The sequence below is a fragment of the Vulpes lagopus genome, chromosome 10, assembly GCF_018345385.1.
Source record: "Vulpes lagopus strain Blue_001 chromosome 10, ASM1834538v1, whole genome shotgun sequence".
NCBI lineage: Eukaryota > Metazoa > Chordata > Mammalia > Carnivora > Canidae > Vulpes > Vulpes lagopus.
Genome location: NC_054833.1, coordinates 82,900,372 through 82,913,633, shown reverse-complemented (window position 1 = coordinate 82,913,633; position 13,262 = coordinate 82,900,372). Strand labels below are relative to the sequence as shown.

General features: G+C 62.7%; 1 protein-coding gene across 2 annotated transcripts; it reads left to right on the top strand.

The window, feature by feature from the left end:
* The first annotated feature begins 1,226 nt into the window (after nt 1-1,226).
* C1QTNF12 (C1q and TNF related 12) lies at nt 1,227-5,930 on the top strand. Of its 2 annotated transcripts, XM_041772105.1 has the most exons (8): nt 1,227-1,667; nt 3,885-4,001; nt 4,081-4,192; nt 4,285-4,436; nt 4,886-4,994; nt 5,198-5,288; nt 5,478-5,556; nt 5,748-5,930. In XM_041772105.1, exons 1-8 carry the CDS (start codon nt 1,500-1,502, stop codon nt 5,844-5,846), a joined length of 927 nt encoding a protein of 308 aa, XP_041628039.1. In that variant the 5' UTR covers nt 1,227-1,499; the 3' UTR covers nt 5,847-5,930. The 2 variants fall into 2 exon arrangements, with proteins under 2 accessions (XP_041628039.1, XP_041628041.1); XM_041772107.1 differs by lacking the exon at nt 4,886-4,994.
* Nucleotides 5,931-13,262: the final 7,332 nt, after the last annotated feature.

Genomic DNA, 13,262 nt, shown 5'->3' with positions numbered 1-13,262 from the left:
TCTTCCCACCAGGCTTGTCTGTGGGGCAGCTCTGCCTCTACTTGCCAACTGTGGATGTGGTCTGGGGCTGGGGTCTGCTTTTATCATTCCTAGCAGACATCTAGAAATTGAAGAGTGCCCAGGGGACCCTTACACTGCCACCAGGACCAGTGTGCTCTGCCTTCCTCTAGGCTAGACTGCGAGCAGTGGCTCCCACGGGGGCTAGCCTTGGCCATTCCAAGTCTCATCTGCCGAGGGGCAGCTGTGGGCCCACTTGGGCCCCTGCCATGTGGCCAATGAGTCTGCCAGGCTTTGTTGGCTTGAGCTGGCCCCGGCCATCCTGTTGCCTGCAGTGTGGAGGTGGTTAAGGAATGCCCTAACTCTTCCTGGGACCCGCCCACTGTTTCTCAGGTCCAGCTGGGGGGAATCTTGTGCTCCCTCTCCTCTGGCTGGAAACAGCTACCCAGGCAGGGCTCACCCTTGTGCTGAGCTCCAGATTGCCAAGGCCTGGGGACTCCTCTCCCTTTCCCCTGCTGGCTCAGGATAGCAGGAAGCCAAGAGGCCTGGCTGGGTGAGGGCACTCCCCAGCGTTGCTTTTGTGTCCCAAGAAAAGGGGAGAGGAGGACTCCAGCAACTTTGGCCAGGCCACCCACCATTCCTTTCTACAGGGTCAGTCCTTCCCCTGGGTAGCCATGTTTGCCCCTAGTGGAGAGCCAGTGCCCAGGGTCACCTAGGCCAGGGCAAGGCTGGGAGACCAGTAGGTCAGCTGTTCTGCTTCCTGGGTCCTGCCTTTCTCAGGAGCTGGGTCTGAATTGGCCTCTAGGCATCACCAGGGCCTGGGGGGGGGTGTCGGGGGGACCTGTGTCAGAGGGAGGGGACCCCGAGTGAGGTAGGTCATACATAGGAAGGGCAGCTGGAGCTGTTGGTCCCATGGGAATTTGTCACTACCCTTGGGCTGCCTGGGCCACCACCCTGAAGGGGTTGGATGTGAGGTGCCAGGAGCTTAGCTGGGAGACGGGTGGAGTGAATTCACCTTAACAGTTTCCAGGGTGAGATGACCCTCCTGGGGAAGTAGGGAGTGTCTGGGGGAGGTGCAGCCCCTGAAGCAGCCTGACACCCCGTCCACGCCCCCCCCCCCCCCCCCCCGCGCTGGCCCACGCCCCCAGGCTGGCAGATCAGCAGAGCATGAGCCCTCCCCCTTGGAGCTTTGGGGAGGAGGGGAGGGTTTATCTGGCAGCGCGCGCTCGGGCAGCCAGGGCACTGCGTGTGAGGGGAGGCGGCGGCAGCTGCCCTGGCCCTCTGGAGCAGGAGCACGTCTTCACCTGCTGTGTCCCTTGTCGTCTGCCCATCGTGGTGTTCACCCTGCCTGCACATGCAGCGGGGGAAGCCAGGCGTCCCCTGGGCCCGTGTCCCCGCATGTGGGCTTTGAGTGCCGGCTGCACTAACGCCCCCATGAGCACACCTGGGTGTCCCTCCTCACAGCGCTGAGCCGCCACCAAGGTCTGGAGCCACTAGGCGCCATGCACTGGGTTTGCACAGCCGCTGTCGTGGCCCTCCTCTGGCTGCAGCTTATGCTCTTTGGGGGTGTTGGGGCGCGGCGGGAGCCCAAGAGGCCACGGCAGCCCAGCCAGCACACTGAGCCCATCGCCACCACGTCCAACCACGAGGGTCTGCTGGGCTCCCCCAAGGTACGTGCGGGCTGGTTGCATGTGGGTACGGGTGTGCATGCACTTGTAGGCTTCAGGGGGCCCCTGGTTCTCAGCTGTCCCCCTACTTGCAGTCTCTGCCCTGTCTGGCTCTCCAGGTCTCTCCATCCTGTCTTGGTGGAGTGGGGCTTTGGACAGGATTTGCAGCAGCTGCTCTTGGAGCAGCCACTGGGTGCCCCCCACACCCCTAGCTAGGGGAAGGGGAGGGGGAAGGAGGCCTTCCCAGAGGGGCTGCACTGAACCCTCTGAAGCTCCAGGTCCTACATGCTTCTAGCAGCCTGCTGCCATTCCGTGTAGCTGCTAATTCAGGAATGGGTGGGGGGAGCTCTAGACCCTTGTTGGGGATCCAGATACCCCTCAACTTGAGTGGCCTGAGAGGCCGAGGTTAGCCTGGACTCTGTGCTTCCTGGAGGTCCTTGCCCTGACTGCCACTGTGTAGTGAGCACCCCAGATGGTCTCTGGCCTCAGTCTGCCCCTGGGTTCCCCTCCACCCTCTCGGGCCAAGTCTCTCCAGAGTGGGTCTTGGAGCCAACCCCAGCAGCACAGGCCTGGTGGCTTCGTGCAGCTGCCCACCTGGGAGCCGAGGCCTGGAAAGGGAGAGGCGGATGCTGAGGCAGGTCCCCCACCCCCTAGGCCCTCGCGCCTTTGATCCTGGCCTCCCGCCTCCTAAGGGCGTCTCTGCGGCGGCCAGCCTGGCTGCTCTCAGCCCACGCGCCCGTTGAAGCCTGAGGCCCCATTTTCCAGATGGGCAGGCTGAGGAGAGGGAGTCTTTGGGCCAGCCAGAGCCAAGTGGGCTACTAGCAGCTTCTGGGGGCAAGCATCGGTTAGTCTGGGGACAAGCAGGCAAATCTCTATTCCAGGAGTGGTTTCATGCGGTGGGGGGAAGGGGGGCCCGGGGACTGCACTGTGACATGTGCTCCAGACACTGGGACCCCTGGTGTCCGTGGGGTGGGGGGGGCGAGGGGTGACATTGAACATTGTGCCCCGACACCAGGAGCCCTGTTCTTCCTGCTAGCTGTGGGCTCATCTCCCACCTGCCCTTGCACCTGTGGCCCTTGGCTCCTAGACCACTAATGGACTTGTCTGTCAAGGCTCCTGCAGTCCTCATTCGTGGCCGGGGTGGATGGCAGGCAGGGGGGCAGGCAGGTATCAGATATGTGACGAGCCGGGATATTCAAACGTTCTTGGCTTCTCTCTCCTCTCTGGGTGGGGCCCAGATCAGGGTTGGGAGGCACCCCCCCTGCCTGCCCCTCCCACACCCCACCCGGGGATAGAGGCCTGTCTGGGGGTATACTGGGAAGCCCTGGCCGTCCTAGGAACCTGGCTCGTACTGTAGGAGGGATTGAGGGCTAACTGCCAGGCTGGACCCCTGAGTCGGGGCCTCTCAGCCCACCATGCCGGGACAGCTCTCTGAGGGCGGCCGTGCTGGTGGCTCTCTCAGCCGTTTTGTGAGTGTCCTGTGGGAGCCTGGCCTGCAGCCTTCCTCAGAGACAGGCAGATTGTCCCCAGCCCATACCCCCTTCCTTAGGGTGAGGTTCTCCTTTGACTTTGGGGTTTAGGGTGCTCCTGCCTGTCCTGCCAGCTCTAGGCAGAAACTGGGCCGAGGAGAGGGTGATTGAAGGGTGGTGGAGGACATGGTATTGGGCAGCTTGCTCTGCCCCTCCCAGCCAGGAGCCCTCCCTGCGGCCTGGGTCCGAGCCTGAGGAGCAGGGCTGGTGGGAGGGCCAAGGCTGCCAGCTCTCACACCTGATGCCCAGCACAAAGCCAGGCCTGGGTCTCTCCTCTCCCCGGCTTGGGTGTCTCTGAGGCTCTTGAGAAGCCTCCCAGGAAACTTGCTTCTGCTCTTTACTGCGCCCCCAGCCAGGGCAGGCCCCTGTTGGGACTTGCGGGGTTGCCCCCTGTGTGCATGGGTGTGCCTGTCTGCTCGGGAACTCGGCGCGGTGGGAGGGCACATGGTCGCTCCAATACAGAACCCAAACCATGGCAGGTCCTGGCTTCCACAAAGGACCTAAGCCCTTGCCCTGTGTGTCCTGGTCTTGGTCCCCAGGGGTAGCCTGCAGTGCCCTGTTGCCATGTTTCTTGTGAGTGTTCTAAGTCCTGCCTGGGCCCTGAGGTTTCCCACTCTCCGCTGAGGGCAGTAGGGCAGGGCTCATCGAGGCCCAGTAGCCAGCACACTAGCCCTGTCCCCTGTCCCTGCAGCCACCCAAGGCCCTGGGGTCTGAGTTCTCAGATGCACACATGACATGGCTGAACTTCGTCCGGCGGCCAGATGACGTGGCCTCAAAGAAACGGTGCCGGGGCCGGGACCAGAAGTCGGTGAGCCCCAGGGTCTGCACCCAGGGTAGGGGTAGCTGTGGTCCCACTGGGGCCCTCACTTCCTCCTGCCTCCCTCCAGCGAGGTCTCTCTGGACCCCCCGGGCCCCCTGGGCCCCCAGGGCCCCCAGGACCTCCCGGGGCCGCAGTCACCCAGGAGGCCCTGCTGCGAGAGTTTCAGGAGATGCTGAAAGGTGAGACCCCTGTCCCAGACTCTTGCCGCCTAGGCCTTGGGGGTGATTCCACCCTGGTCCCAAGATGCTGTCCTCACCCTTTCCCCCACCAGAGGCTACCGAGCGCCGGTTCTTGGGGCTGTTGGGCCCATTGCTGCCCGAGGGGACAGGTCGGCGGCTGGTGGCAGAGGCCTTCCATTGTGCACTGAAGGGCCCCATGGTGGTGGAGGAGAAGACGCTGGTAGAACTGCATGGCTTCCAGGCCGTGAGTGGGCGTGGGGGCGAGCCCTGGTGTCCTGGGGGCGTCTGCTGGAGGCCCTCCTCACCTGCCAGCAGGGGAAGTGGGAGTGGGGCAAGGTGCTGAGTAGGATCCCCACTGCTGGGCAGGGTTCACATCTGGCCTGGGTGGCCACCCAGCACAGACACACAGGGGGCACCTGGGGGAGGTCATCTGGGTCAGGGTTAGCGGGTCCTGTGTGCCACAAATATAGATGGGGTGCAAGGTGCTCAGGAGCCAGGATGCCCTCTCTGGTGAGGGCTCTGGAGGGTTCATCCATCCCTTAGGGCCAGGAGCCCGTGACCCTCTGCCCTTGTCCTGCCCACCTGGGGTCTGCTTGGGGTGGCGGCTGTTGGTCACAGGCGCCTCCCCCAGGGTGGATGTGCGAGATGAGGGCCCAGGCCCTGTAGCCGGCTGTTCACCTGCTATCCCTCCAGCCCGCTGCCCAGGGCGCCTTCCTGCGGGGGTCTGGCTTGAGCCTGGCCTCCGGCCGGTTCACAGCTCCGATGACTGCCATCTTCCAGTTTTCCGCCAGCCTGCATGTGGGTGAGTGGGGGCCTGGGTCCCCTTGCAGAGGGGCCTCCTGCCCCCTCCCCACCTCCCACTGAGGGGGATTGCTTGGGGCCCACCTGCTCATAGCCTTCAGCTGCTCCTGGGCCTGTACTTGGTGGTGTGCCCCAGGGCCTGGCCCCTGCCCCCTCTGCTCTGTGCTCCCTGGGGACTGCTGCAGGCTAGGCCTGTCTCCACAGACCACAGGGAGATGCAGGGCAGGGTGCGACTGCAGGCTCGGGACACAGTACGGGTGCTCGTCTGCATCGAGTCCCTCTGTCATCGACACGCGTGAGTCTTGTCTTCCTTGGGGGCATCCTTGATGCTATGGGGGCTGCAGGGGTGGTGCCCAAGGCTTGACTATCCCACCCGTAGACAGGGAAGGGACTACTCCAAACACAGAGCTGCCCGTGAACCTGGTGGGGTCCTGGCCTCACAGGCAGCGGTACCCTCACCCCTACCCTGGGGCACTGTCTCCAGGTCCCTGGTGGCCATCTCAGGCCTGGAGAGCCGTGCCAGGGTCTTCACCCTGCATGTGGAGGGGCTGCTGCAGCTTCAGGTGAGGCCATGGGCTGGGTTGCTGAGCAGGGCTCCTAGGACTGGAGTCTCAGGCCTGCACTGCCCAGTGCAGAGTGGATAGACCCTGGGGGTGGCTGCTGCCTGGTGGGGCTCGAGCTTCATTCATCCAGATGCTGCCCCCTGGGCAGGTGGGGACTGTGGGTGGTGATGTCCAATGTGGGGTGTCTACAGGCCGGACAGTATGCCTCCGTCTTTGTGGACAATGGCTCCGGGACAAGCCTCACCATCCAGAGTGGCTCCAGCTTCTCTGGCCTTCTCCTGGGCACGTGAGGTCCATGCCAGGGGCTGGAAGTGTGACTGGCCCTCCTGTCCCCACTGTTGACTGTTAAACCTATGCTCACAGCAATAAAGAGCTCTCAGCCCCCCTGTCACCTAGTCACTGTGTCATCATAGGGGTGGGGTGGGGGTATGGCCCTGGAAGGACTAGTGGCCTCATGTCCAGTCTTAGGGCAGCAGCCTATGACACCTGTGGGGCCAGCGACCCAGAGTCTCTCATCCTGGGGCACTGGAAGTCCTCAAAGTTGGTGAGTCAGATGGCGGCCAGACACCCCATGCTGTGCCTGTCCGGGGTGCAGAGGGCAAGGTGGGGAGCCCTTGGGAAGGCCTTGTCCTGGGGGGGGGGTGCAGGCTGCCAATGCCACGTGTGACCCAGAAGGCGTTCCTGCCCACCCCCAGCTGAGCTGAGTGCTCATGAGTGGGGCAGGGCCCGGGGCTGTCCGCTCCCAGGCTGGCAGGGCACCTTACCGCACCCCGTTTCACCTTGGTGGCTGCCACACCGGGCAGCCGCAGACCCCAGGCAGGGTGACTGAGTCCGGCCTGCAGGTTCTGTGTGTACTTGGAGCCCCCAACCCCCACCCTGTTTTGGCTCCAGCAAACCCAGACCAAAGAATGTAAATTGGTGTTGGGATGTCCGGGCCTCTGCAGAGCTGCTGAGATACCATCTTGGGTTGGCACCTGGGCCCTCGGCAGATGCCTGGGGGCTGGGGGTGGGGCCTGGCTCTGCAGCAGCAGGGCCTGAAGCCCCCTTTCCAAGGCTGAGCAGGGCTGGGCAGGGGCAGGGGCAGGGGGAGGGCCTGGGCTCTGGGGCCTGCCTACATGCTCCAGATGGGAGGCAGGGCAGGAAGCCATTAGAGGCTGAGGGCCAGCCCTGCCCCTTGGGGACTCTGAAGGCCCTGGGGGAGCGGGGCTGGGGGGAGCACTTGCCTGGGAGGGACCCTCCCTGCAGCCCGCTGAGTAATGAGGCAGGAGAGCGCTGGTGCCGGGCTGGCGGCAACCACGGGCTTGGCCGATGACCCGTCCTCACCTCTCTCCCTGGTGGCCCCAGGGTGGCGTCAGGGGCAGGGGGAGGGGGGGGATGCTGAGTGGGGATATTCTGGCAGCTTGGGGGACAGGGGCACGGGGGGCCTTTCTGTGTGTTGGGAGAGGACGTGTGCACAGGGGAGGCAGAAACTTGGGAGGGGGCACTGGCCCCCCTTCCCATCCTTGAGGCCCTGTGCTGGGCTTGACTGTGGGCACTGGCCATGCCTGAGACCCTGTAGAGAGCGGAAGACAGGCTCCCCCAGGGTACAGGGGGCGGGAATGCTGAGACATGATGGCCAGCACCCAGCAGATTCTCAGCTGTGCCCGAGGGCTCCCTGCAGTCCTTCAACACCAGCCAGTCCCCTACCTGGTCAGGCCCAGGAGGGGGCAGGTCTCACTAGATCCAGACCTGCTGTGGGGGCTGTGATGACAGAGATGGAGACCCAGACCCTGGGATGGGGCCCAGGGCCCACAGAGAGTGACAGGAGATGACAGATGAGAGGCTGGGACAAGAAGGATGGAGCAGGCCAGCCCTGGGAAGCCCACGGTGGGCATGTGGCCAGGGCTCGTCCTGGCGCCCGACTGCGCCTGCCTCCAGGTCTGTCTGGTCTCCCTGTTCTCACCTCCCTAGTCAGAGGTCCCCATTACCATGTAGACCTAATCCCCCTGGAATGCTCTGTGTCCCGCTGAGCTTCTATCCCTGAGGGGGTGGGAGTGAAGTTATGGGGGGTTGGGATGGGCCATGGGGGCTACTGTATAGTGTCCAGGGTTGTGAGCTGGTGGGGGTCCAGGGCTCAGGCCCCAGGCTCAACCCCGTCCCCCAGGACGCAAGCCAGACTAACCCCCGCACCCCTCCAGCCCCGTGTGAGCGAGGGGCCGGGGCAGGGCCTTCCAGAGCCCAGGTATAGGCCTGTAGGTGAAAGCAAAGACAGCCTCTGTCCAATGGAGACATCGCTGGCTCTGGGGCCTGCTTCAGTGGGAGCTGGCTGCTCTGTGGCCCCCACCCCAAGCCCCCTGAGGTATCTGGAGCCCCTACGGGGCCCTGGCTATTTGTGGAGATGATTCAAGGGGTACAAGACTCTGGGAGATGGGGTTCTTCTCCAGGCCTGGCCTCTCTGGTTTTATAGCTGGGCTTCGGGGTGGCAGAGCCAGAGTGGGCCCACAGCTCCATATGACCTTGGGGTGACCCTTGACCCAAGCCCTGCCCAGGAGCAGCAGGAAGCAATGGGCTGACCTCACTGACCTCTTCTAGGGCTCACATCTCAGAATCTCCCTCTGACAGGGCTAGGCAGGGCTCAGGGCCAGCCGTGTGGGTTGGGGGCTCCTGGGAAGGGGTGTGCCCCAGTATCCTCTGGCCCTACGCTGCCACAGCTCTGGTCTTGGGGCCTTGGGAAACTGGGGCGGGCATCCTGATGTTGGATCACAGCCCAGCCCTTCCAGACCCTTGGCATGCCGTCTGGTTTGAATGCGGACAGGAATGTGGGTGTCAGGACAGCTGGAAAGTCCTCCCTGGGGGTCCAGGAGCAACTGCTAGCTTAGGAGCCAGGCCACACCCCAGGTGCATGGCACGAACCTAGAGGGGCAGGGTGGAGGCTCCTGGCTGTGAGCAGGAAGGTCGCCTGTCCCCTCTTCCCATGACTCTCTGCGGGGCTGAGGGATGAGACAGCGCAGGAGTGAGGCTTGCAGAAGCCCATCCCTCCCCGGCCTGGGCCCTGGGGTACCTGCAAGACATGTGGATGATAGTCTGGCCAGGCGGGCTGGCCTTTTGTGGCCAGGCCCCAGCTCTGGGTCTGACTTTGCTCCCTCAGTGTGGGCCTAGGGCTGGTAAGGGGGCTGTTCTGGGGCCGGCTCCCTATCCCCAGTCAGGTTCCTCCCCGCGCACCAGACATCCTGACTCCTGTGACCTGGGCCAGGGACTGAGACTTGGCCTGGAAGCCTGTGTATTTCTCTTCTTGGGTCTGCATGTACCCAGGCTCCCTGTACTGACCCGTTGTCCTGGTGGCTGTGACAGTGTCTCTGACCTGGAGTGGTGGGGCTGCAGTGTCCCTGAGTGTCTCTGTGTGACATGCATGGGGTGAGTCTCTGTGTCTCCTCTGTCTCTGCCCTGGGACCAGGACTTTCTTTGTTTAGCAAGAATTGCCAGGATCCTTGGGAGCAAACACAGGGCAGGTGTCCAGGACCTGGTGGCTGGAACTCTGAGTTCCTCACCCCCAAGGAGAAACTCCCAGTACACCATCCTGGGGCAGAAGCTCACGGGGGGGGGGGGGGGGGGGCAGCAGGGAGCCTTAACTCCCCTGAGGTCGCTCTTCTGCACACAGAGCACTGATCTCCTGACTGGGACTGGGGAAGGGGTGCGGGGTACTGCATACCTGGGGTCTTGCTCACTGATTGGTCTTGGCCGGTGTACCCTCTGGGCTCTGAGTTCTCCATGACTTCAGGATCCTACCCCAGGTCAGCCAGGTGCTGGGGCTCTAGCCTGGGGCACCTGAGCTGACCCAAGAGCTGAGGCCTTCAGCATCCCAGGGTGTCCCAGGGCCCAGACCCTGCAGCTGGGTCACGGCAGCATGTCTGGGTGTCGAGAACACACCCCTGGCCCAAGCCTGTGCCTGCTGCTGCCACCAGTAAGTCTGCTTGCTTGCGAGTCTGATGGTGTGCACAGGCGGGTCTGGCCTGGGGCTGGGGGCCGGCTGCTTGGGGACAAAAGGCCTTTGTTTGGGAGGGTTTGGGGTGCAGCCCCTGCTTCGAGGCAATGACTCATGGGTTCCTCTGGTGTGATAACTTCAGTTTTGCAACAGCCGGCATGTCACACACACACACCTGGGGCGGCTTCGAGGGTAGGAGGGACCCCCACCTGCTCTTGCGGCCCTTCCAGGCTGCTCAGTTGGAAGCTGGGTATGTGTGGGGGTGGCAGCGAGAACAGGAGTGAACAGGAAGGGTGTCAGAGGGCCAAACAAAACTCCATTACTTAAGTAAAGCATCTCCAGAGGAGCCCCTTGCCTGCTGCCCAGCCCCTTGCCATAGGCCTGGACCCCTGCCACCCATGCCGGGCCCTGGCCGCAGGGGTCCCTCAGAGCAGAATACACCAGTCCAGACCCTGGGGGCACTACCGGGCCTTTACTGGGGGGTTGTCTGATCCCTCCCCTGGGACCAGAGGGACAGGGTGGGGGCCTCTCTAGGTATGTGGCTGGAGGGCCTGACACAGTGACGTGCTGTTTTGGGCTTCAGTCTGGTTCTGGCCAACCATCCATCACTCTCTTTGCAAGATCAAGTGGGCGCCTGTGTCAGGGTGCGGGGGCCTCTTGGGGGCTGGGCCACTGACATCCTCAGACACCCTGGGAGGAGGGGGCAGGGCTTGGATTTCCTTCTCCTCGGGTCACCAGGCTGGGTCAGGCCATGGGTCAGTGGGAGGCGGGATCTGGGTGAGTGTCCTTGCAGAGTTCTGGCCACTGCCTGTGGTGTTTACTCTGGAGGATGGAGCAGCCCATGGTCCAGCTCCATCCAGTGGACAGAGCAGTGTCCTGTTCAGGCCACTCTGGGGCCCTGGCTCCTCCCTAGCCTTGAGCATCACCCAGCGCCACAATCAGATGAGCTCTGCTTGGTGGAGCCTGCTGCCCAGCAGGAGGGGCTCTGGGGCCATGCGCAAGGGAAGTGCAGGGACCTGGGGCCAGGGGACGACGGGGCACCACGTTGGCAGGTGGCCACAGGAGTGTGGGAGGGCCCTGCTGAGGGGCCAGCCAAGCTGCTGCTGCTGCTTTTGGCTTCCCCCACCAAACCCACCTGCCCAGTCCTCCCGGATTCTGGTTCTGGCTGCCCATCCAGCTACCATGTCCCCTTCCTAGGGTGGGGGTGTGCTCTGGGGTGGCTTTCATTCCTACGCTCAAGTGGAGACCCCTCTGTAGAGACTCTTGACCCTCATCACTTCCTGGGTCACCCTCCACACACACCCCTACTCCCAAGGCAGCCAGGCGTAGCCTTCAAGTCTGTGTTGAGGGGAAAGGGGCAGGAGCCACGCCAGCCCCACTCTGGGCTTCTGCAGAGGCTGATTCCCCCTCTGAGGCTTGGTACTCTCTCCAGGACCCCACCAGTTGGATGGGGCTGGATGGACCCCTGGGCACCTGTGGCAGCTCAGATTGGGGGGCACACCTCTGTCCCGTCTTCTGACTTGGGCAGCTGAGGCTGGCATCCCAATCCCTGGGACCTCCCAGAACAGAATCCCCTGGCCCTGGTGCCCTGTCCTAACCTCGCACATTTTCCTCACTTTCCATATTCTGTTCTGAGCCCCTCTGGGGTGCGGGGTGGCCTGGAGCTGGAGCAGCTGCACTGCATGGATGCCCATTGGCCCCTGGGCAGAGCAAGGTACCAGAGCCTCCATGTCATTGCAGATGCACCGAAGGCCTGAGGCTGTCCGTCTCCTCCATCCCCTCACCTGCTACCACTCCTGAGGCAACCCCACCCACTGCACAACGTCTAGTGGGACCCCACAGTAAGGCAGGAAGGGGTGGCAGCTCCTGGCACTCCTGAAGGTGTCCCAGCAGAGGACAGTCATCTCTGAAGTGGTCAGTGCAGGGGGTAGGGTCACCTGGCTGCAGTGTGGCCATGAGGGGTAGCGTTGGGGCTCCTGAAAGGGGGGAATGGGAGGGATAGGGAGCCAATTGCCTCATCCACAGGAGGCATGAGGGCTGGAGAGGCTGGGAATGGGTCTGGAATGGAGTGTTGGGAATGAGTGGGAGCAGGTGTGTGTGGGGAGGTGGAGGACTGGGGTGGCCCAGGCTGGCAGTAAGCCCACCCTGGCCCCAAGGAAGGGGCAGTGGGTGCCCATAGAGGCCAGGGGACAAGTGGAGGGATGATTTTAGTTACCAAGGGAGGCTGTGGGGAAGGTCCCTTGGGTGGGGGCTGGAAGGGGCAACCCCTGGGCAGGACCAAGAGTTGGAGGACCATCAGGTCTTAGGAACAAGGAGACCCACAGGGCCTGGACTGTGGCCCCTCAAGAGGCCAGGTCGTGGTGCCTGCTCCCTGGACTCAGGGCAGGACAGAGGCATAGCTCAACCCAGAGCATACTTAGCAGGAGCGAAAACAAGCCAAGCCTCTCTTCAAGCCTCTGGGACCTGAGTGCAAGCACCAGGGAGCAAGTGGGCAGTAATTCGGTCTTCACTGCACGACCTGCTGTCCAGGGCCGTGGAACGTGGGGTTCTCTCTGATTCCTCTGAGGTCCTGAGTGGGCCTATCTGTGGCCAATAGCCATATGCTCCCTTGCCTCCTGACAGCGAGAGGCAATGGTCTCACCATGGGGACCAAGGTGCCCAGGCCAGGCGGGGGCTGGGAGGGCAGTGGCCATCCTTGTTGTGACCCAGCCCTCCCAGCTCGGATGTGGACACCCAGAGGTCAGGGGTCTGTGATGTGTATGCAGCTGGGAGGGCCAGGGGCTGGTAGGCACCCAGAGCTGTGCGGGTCTAGGGCTCAACCATAATCCCGTAGCCCTGTTGCTACGTGGTCCCCTCCAACAGGTGTGGGTCCAGGGTGGGCCCCCCACACTCCAGCCCTTGTCCCCATCAATCCCTCCCATGTCCCCTATCCTTCCCAGCTCTTGCCAACTCTGCCACACCAGGTGGGCCCAGGCTTTTGGGGGGTATGAGGGGGCAGGAGGGGGGATGGGGGCTCTTGGCTGAGATCCAGGGAAACAGGGCAGATGGTGGGTTACAGCACCAACTCCCATTGGCCACACGGCTCATGGCTCATCTCTGGGAGCCACGCTTCTCTCCCCCACGTGACTGCAGTCCCTTCCTGGTGCCCATCCACCCAAGAGGGCACTGCCTCCTCCAGAGTCTCTTGGGTCTCACATTCCTCTCTTTTGTATTAGAATTAGTGATGTAATATATATTTCTGTATTAAATTTTAGATGTTGAGATGATTGCAAATGCAATGTACTCGTGACAAATAATACAGGGAGCTGCTGTGCCCTTCAGCCTGTCTCTCCTTAAGGTAGAGTCTTGTAAAACTACTGGACAATATCACAAGCAGGATGTTGACATTCAAGCCAGATGCCGGGCAGTTCCACCCCCAGGAGAGCCACCTCTGTCTCCCTCCCACCTCCCCTCCTTGACCCCTGGCAGTGCTCATCTGTCCTCCATGTCTATAACCGTGACCGTCCAAGAATGTCATTGGAAATGGAAGTACCCGGTAGGCAATCTTTTGGGATGGGCTTTTCTTTCTTGACAAGATTCTTCATAGATTCATCCTGTTACTGCCAATGTTTCTCCAGTTTCTCCCATTTTCTAGCCATGGGACCTTGGCCACAGCACGCAGGGTCTAGGCCCCGTCTTTTCCTCCATTCTCAGGAATGTGAAGGGGCTGTAGCCAGGGCTGAATGCAGGCGCCAGCACGTGATCC